The 6,995-nt window shown below is 38.9% G+C and overlaps 1 protein-coding gene across 1 annotated transcript; it reads right to left on the bottom strand.

Moving 5' to 3' along the window:
- Positions 1–1,975: 1,975 nt before the first annotated feature.
- On the bottom strand, positions 1,976–2,923 carry LOC142245601 (olfactory receptor 6N1-like). Its single transcript, XM_075318493.1, has one exon. The coding sequence runs from the start codon at positions 2,921–2,923 to the stop codon at positions 1,976–1,978; it is 948 nt and encodes a 315-aa protein (XP_075174608.1).
- Between the last annotated feature and the right edge of the window lie 4,072 nt (positions 2,924–6,995).

The raw sequence follows: 6,995 nt of genomic DNA, 5'->3' as shown, positions 1-6,995 counted from the left end.
TTTCCCATTGACTTCCATTGCACTCGCTATTTGGAACGAATGCGCGAGTATTACAAAGTGCTCATTATGAGTATAGCGATTATGAATATTATGGTACTCGCTCATCTCTAGTTATAGGCACTATTTCTCTTCCTCCAAACACGGCAAGTTGAGCTAATGCCAAAGAGCTTAATTTGTGTCTCATTGGACCACAGCACCTTCTCCCAATCACTCTCAGAATCATCCAGGTGTTCGTTGGCAAACTTCAGATAGGCCTGCACATGTGCCTTCTTGAGCAGTGGGACTTTGCGAGCACTGAAGAAATTTAATCTATTACGGCAGAGGTCCCCAACTCTAGTCCTCAAGGCCCACCAACAGTGCAGGTTTTTGGGATTTCCTTAGTATTGCACAGGTGTTAATGTAATTACCTGCCCAGGTGCTGGTTCCAACAGCAGTGCAATGCTAAGGAAATCCTGAAAACATGAGCCTTGAGGACTGGAGTTGGGGAACCCTGTATTACGGCATAATGTGTTACCAACGGTTTTCTTGGTGACAGTGGTCCCAGCTGCCATGAGATCATTAACTTCCCCTTGTGTAATTTTAGGCTGATCTCTCACCTTCCTCATGATTCCGGATACCCCACAAGGTGAGATTTTGCATGGCACCCCAAATCGATGTCTATTGACAGTCATTTTGTATTTCTTCCATTTTCTTACTATTGCACCAACAGTTGTCTCCTTCTCACCCAGCGTCTTACTTATGGTTTTGGATCCCATTCCAGCCTTGTGCAGGTCTATGATCTTGTCCCTAACATCCTTAGAAAGTTCTTTGGTCTTGCTCATGTTGTAGAGGTTAGAGTCTGACTGTTTAATTGAGTGTGTGGACAGGAGTCCAGGTAACGAGTTGATTAGGAGCATTTAACTGGTCTGAAGTAGCCAGAACTCTTAATGGTTGGTAGGGGATGAAAAAATACTTATTTCTCTCTGTAAAATGCAAATAAATTTAGATCATTTATACAATGTGATATTCTTGATTTTATTTTTGATATTCTATCTCTCACAGTTAAAATTAACCTACCCTTAAAATTATAGACTGCTCATGTCTTTGTGAGTGGGGAAACTTACAAAATCAGCAAGGGATCAACTACTCTTTTACCCCACTGGATGTCGCCCCTTTTTTTTTTTGCTTGTGTAATCCTCCACATTTGTTACCCAGATGTGGCTGTCATCCAGTTAAGTTTAACCCCTTTACAATCTTGGACATAACTATATGTCTAAGATTGGAGGTACTTACTGCTTAAGACTAATAGGTACATCCTTGTAGTCGGGGGAGGGGGGAACTGGTGATCACCGCCATTGACTCGGCTTTCCAGACAGCACTTAAGAAATTAGGAGAATGATCGAGTTTCCTCTCCCCTTCGATCAGTGCCCTGACGATGCAATCGCGAGGGTGCAATCATCGCTATGGTATCCCAAGGTTGTCATGACAACCTCCGGATCACCTGATTATGGAGCAGTAATGGACGACGGTAATTGCAAGTAGAGTGGAGGCACTGAACCGAGACCAGTGACGTCCATCGGACCGGACCACCCTGCAGGTGAGTATAATGAAAGATGTTTTGGACGTTACACGTTGCTTGGGCATTTATATACCATATTCTAGAATGCTGTATATAAGAGCTTACTGGAGGTGTCTCAAGCTTATAGGGAACAAATCTGGTGACAGGTTCCCTTTAATAGTTTGGGGAAAATTCACAAAGTGTGTCCTTTTTTACAGAATAAACACAAAAACAGTAGGTAACCAATGTACACTTATTTTTTTTATAATCCTTTGACATCCAATGCGACTGTCAGAGTATGGTTGCATTAAACCTAAACCTCTCCATGCTCCTGACATGTTCCTTAGGGACCCTAAGTCTTTTAAAGAATCACAGAACTTTAGGATGAACATATCAATACTTGTCTTTCATGAAGGCCTGTTAATTTAACTAATATTTTTACAAACATGGAATCATTTTTCTATCTTGGATAATTTTCTGCAGTGCCTTTTTCACATCCTTGTTTCTAAGACAATAAATGAATGGATTTAGAAGAGGAGTTAAAATGGAGTAGAAGACAGAAATTAGCTTGTCCTCCTGGAAGGCAAAACTGTCCTTTGGTCTGACATACATGAATATGACAGCTCCAAAATAAATAATCACAACTGTCAGATGAGAACCACAGGTGGAGAATACTTTGTGGCGACCAAGTGTGGATGGAATTTTCATGATAGCACAAATTATATTGATATATGATACAAGAGTGAAAAATAAACAGCCAAAAACAATGACCCACATCAAACTGAAAAAGTTTGATTTTAAGAGAGTGGTATCTGTGCAAGACAATTTCAAAAGTGGGGACACATCACAAAAATAATGGTTAATAATGTTTGGTCCACAAAATGATAACTTTACTAATAAATTCATAGGAAGTAATGAGCCAATAAAGATTCCCAACCAACAGCCACATGCCAAACTCCAGCAAAATGTTGGTGTCATGATGGTATTATACCTTAACGGATAACAAATGGCCACAAATCTATCATAAGCCATGATTGCCAGCAAAAAATTCTCAATTCCTCCGAGCAAAAAAAAAAAGTAACACTGAGAAAAGCAAGCCGTGGTGGATATTATGTTTTTTCTAACCAAAAAGCCAACAAGTAATTTAGGAACAGTAACAGTTACGTAACAAATCTGCATAAAAGCAAAATTACTGAGGAAAAAGTACATGGGGCGATGAAGATGCAAGTCAGCTCGAATTATAGCAATGATAACCAAGTTTCCCGTAATTGTTAAGACATACACAATGAGAAATATTAAAAATAGAAAACTCTGAACTCCTTGATTTGCTGGAAATCCCAATAGAATAAATGCAGTTACAGCACTACCATTCCATATGTCTCTCATTTGCAAGCAATACAAACTGGAACCTAAGAAAGATTAAAAAAACACATTATAGGCCAGCAAGTTATGTATATTTCACATTTTTAATTATCATTATTAGCTCTTGGAAGATGTAATCCTCAACAGCTTAAAATCTAAAGGGGGCTTTACACGCAACGACATCGTTAACGAGATGTCGTTGGGTTCACGGAATTCGTGACCCACATCTGGCCTCGTTAGTGACGTCATGGCGTGTGAAACGTAAAAACGACCACTAATGATCAAAATTACTCACCTAATCGTTGATCGTTAACACATCGTTCTAATTCCAAATATCGTTGCTGTTGCAGAATGCAGGTTGTTCGTCATTCCTGAGGCAGCACACATCGCTACGTGTGACACCCCAGGAACGAGGAACAACACCTTACCTGCGTCCTCCGGCAACAAGGTGGGCGTCACTTTCTTTTGGCTGCTCTCCGCCCCTCCGCATCTATTGGACGCCTGCCGTGTGACATCGCTGTGACGCCGCACGAACAGCCCCCTTAGAAAGGAGGCGGTTCGCCGGCCACAGCGACGTCGCTAGGCAGGTAAGTACGTGTGACGGGTCCTAGCGATGTTGTGCAGCGGGCAGCGATTGTGCAGCGGGCAGCGATTTGCCCGTGATGCACATCCGATGGGGGCGGGTGCTTTTATAGGCGATATCGCTAGCGATGTCGCTGCGTGTAAAGCAGCCTTTAAGGGGGCTTTACACGCAATGACATCACTAACAAGATGTCTTTGGGATAATGGGTCACGATGTCGCTGCGTGTAAAGCAGCATTTAGGGTAAGTTCACATGGCATCTTTTTCCAGTGTTTTTTTTGGCAGTTCTACATATAAAACTAGGATAGAAAGTGCTTACAAAACACTCAAAAGAATTATGTTATTTCATTTTTTGGTAAAAATTATTTGCTTTTCTTATTGTCAAGTTTTAAGTTTTAAACCCTTCATGCTTTATAAATGGCCAAGTGTTTAAAAGAAGTTACATGTCCATTCTTCAGTTGGTTTCCAAAAGGAAGATGTTCCATAGTATACAATAAAAGTCAATGGGTAGTCTAAAATACACCTGAAAGTCACCTAGGTATCTGTTGAACATTTTGTTAGCTATTTCATATAAAACATTTTTTTATTGTTTAATAGATTTCAAAAATGTAAGAAAAACACAAATAAAAAGATACCCCAAAATGCTGAAAAAATAAAATTCCATGGGAAAAAAACATTGACATAACACTTAAATGACCCAATACTATTAATAAACAAACACTCAACTTTACAAAATGCTGAGAAAAAGCTAAGCTAAGAATTTTCCCCTAGAAAAATACACTAAAAATTATATTAATAGTTTCAAAGGCAACTTACTTCTAAGGTGTGCCTCTTCTAATTATTACTAGAAATGAGCAAATCTCTTTGATGCAAAATGAATTATACTTGAATTTAATTAAACAAAATATTGAATTGAGCTGGAATATTGAATATTGAATTTGATTTGCTCAAATCCAGCAAAATGGAAGCCAGTAAACTGCCATTTTATTGAAATCCAAAGTACTGAGATGAAGTTGAACAAAAATATAAAAAAATATTTTCCAGTGCTCAACATCTTTGGCTTCACAATAACATGGCCTAAGCAGCACAAGAAATGCCAATGATGGCCCAGGGAAGACTGCACTGGTGATACAGGGTCATGCCTTCTGATTAAGCCATCCTGCTTTTCAGCCTCAGGCAATTTTAATTCTCTATTTGCAGGCTCCTGTCCACCCATATATTGTAGGGGTTGTTTTTTTTTTAACCCAAAGAGAGGCATTAGTTAGATAGCGAACCAACAAAAATGAGGTTGCCTTGCCGCTGGCTGGTGGGCTCACGTAAACTCTGGCCAATTTTGTGTGCTACAGTGCCTTGCGAAAGTATTCGGCTCCCTTGAATTTTTCAACCTTTTCCCACATTTTAGGCTTCAAAGATAAAGATAAAAATGTTAATGATATGGTGAAGAATCAACAAGTGGGACACATTTGTGAAATTGAACAAAATTTATTGCTTATTTTAAATGTTTTTAAAAAATAAATAACTGAAAAGTGGGGCGTGCAATATTATTTGTCCCCTTTAAGTTAATACTTTGCAGCGCCACCTTTTGCTGCGATTACAGCTGCAAGTCGCTTGGGGTATGTCTCTATCAGTTTTGCACATCGAGAAACTGAAATTCTTTCCATTCTTCCTTTGCAAAAAGCTTGAGCTGAGTGAGGTTGGATGGAGAGCGTTTGTGAACAGCAGTTTTCAGCTCTGTCCACAGATTCTCGATTAGATTCGGGTCTGGAATTTGACTTGGCCATTCTAACACCTGGATATGTTTATTTGTAAACCATTCCATTGTAGATTTTGCTTTATTTTGGGATCATTGTCTTGTTGGAAGACAAATCTCCGTCCCAGTCTCAGGTCTTTTGCAGACTCCAACAGGTTGTTTTTTTTCAACAATGGTCCTGTATTTGGCTCCATCCATCTTCCCATCAATTTTAACCATCTTCCCTGTCCCTGCTGAAGAAAAGAAGGCCCAAACCATGATGCTGCCACCACAATGTTTGACAGTGGGGATGGTGTGTTCAGGGTGATGAGCTGTGTTGCTTTTACGCCAAACATATCGTTTGGCATTGTGCTCAAATAGTTTGATTGTGGTTTCATCTGATCAGAGCACTACTTCCACATGTTTGGTGTGTCTCCCAGATGGCTTGTGGCAAACTTTAAACAACACTTTTTTCTGGATTTCTTTGATAAATGACTTTCTCCTTGCCACTCTTCCATAAAGGCCAGATTTTTGCAGTGTACGATTGATTGTTGTCCTATGGACAGACTTTCCCACCTCAGCTGTAGATCTCTGCAGTTCATCCAGAGTGATCATGGGCCTCTTGGCTGCATCTCTGATCAGTCTTCTCCTTGTTTGAGATGAACGTTTGGATGGATGGCAAAGTTTGGTAGATTTGCAGTCGTATGATACTCTTTCAATTTCAATATGATCGCTTGCACAGTGCTCCTTGGGATGTTTAAAGTTTTGGAATTTTTTTTGTAACCAAATCTGGCTTTAAACTTCTCCACAACAGTATCACGAACCTGCCTGTTGTGTTCCTTGGTCTTCAAGCTGCTCTTTGTGCTTTAAACATAACACTGAGACTATCACAGAGCAGGTGCATTTATATGGAGACTTGATGACACACAGGTGGCTTATATTTATCATAATCAGTCATTTAGGACAACATTGCATCATTCAGAGATCCTGAATCAACTTCTGGAGTGAGTTTGCTGCACTGAAACTAAAGGGGACGAATAATATTGCACGCCCCGCTTTTCAGTTATTTATTTTTTAAAAAGTTTAAAATAAGCAATAAATTTTGTTCAACTTCACAATTGTTTCCCACTTGTTGTTGATTCTTCACCATAACATTAAAAATCTTTATGTTTAAAGCCTGAAATGTGGGAAAAAAATTTGAAAAATTCAAGGGAGCCAAAAACTATCGCAATGCACTGTATGTATCTCAATTTTTACATGTTTTTTCATAGCAGTAATGCATGTCTATATTCCCATATTCATTGATCACATATGCAGTGTGCAATTGTCTCCTTTTTGCACTGGTGATTGGACATAAGTAGACAACCGGACTGGAAAGGGGCTGCATGTGGCTGGCTGAAAATCTTTTTTTTTTTTTTTTTTTTAATGTTTGTTTATTATGTTGTGGGGTCTGGAGAGACTACAAAGAATAATTATATACATCCAATTTACATTGAATAAATTTGATTCAAATTGTATTTCTTCACCAAATTTGAGCAAGCTGATAAATTTCAATTTCAGCAGAATTCTCCATCACTAATTTTTACTTTGAATAAGTGTACTTACAAAATCTTTAATATCACTGCTTAATTTATAGTTCAGCATTCTTTCTAAATAAGGTGTCAATTGTCTGTTGTGCGCCTTTAATATACCCCTGTATAAATTAAAAAACCCTGTAATGTACCCCTGTATGCTTCCAAAAATGCCTATCATGTACCCCAGTATGAATCCAAAAAAGCCTGTAACA

Source organism: Anomaloglossus baeobatrachus, chromosome 1 (assembly GCF_048569485.1).
Source record: "Anomaloglossus baeobatrachus isolate aAnoBae1 chromosome 1, aAnoBae1.hap1, whole genome shotgun sequence".
NCBI lineage: Eukaryota > Metazoa > Chordata > Amphibia > Anura > Aromobatidae > Anomaloglossus > Anomaloglossus baeobatrachus.
Note: the sequence above shows the minus strand (reverse complement) of the source record. Positions and strands in the feature narration are given on the sequence as shown.

What these genes read in the sequence shown, in the direction of transcription:
- LOC142245601 (XM_075318493.1), bottom strand. Translation starts at nt 2,923, where the DNA reads ATGAGAGACATATGGAATGGTAGTGCTGTAACTGCATTTATTCTATTG.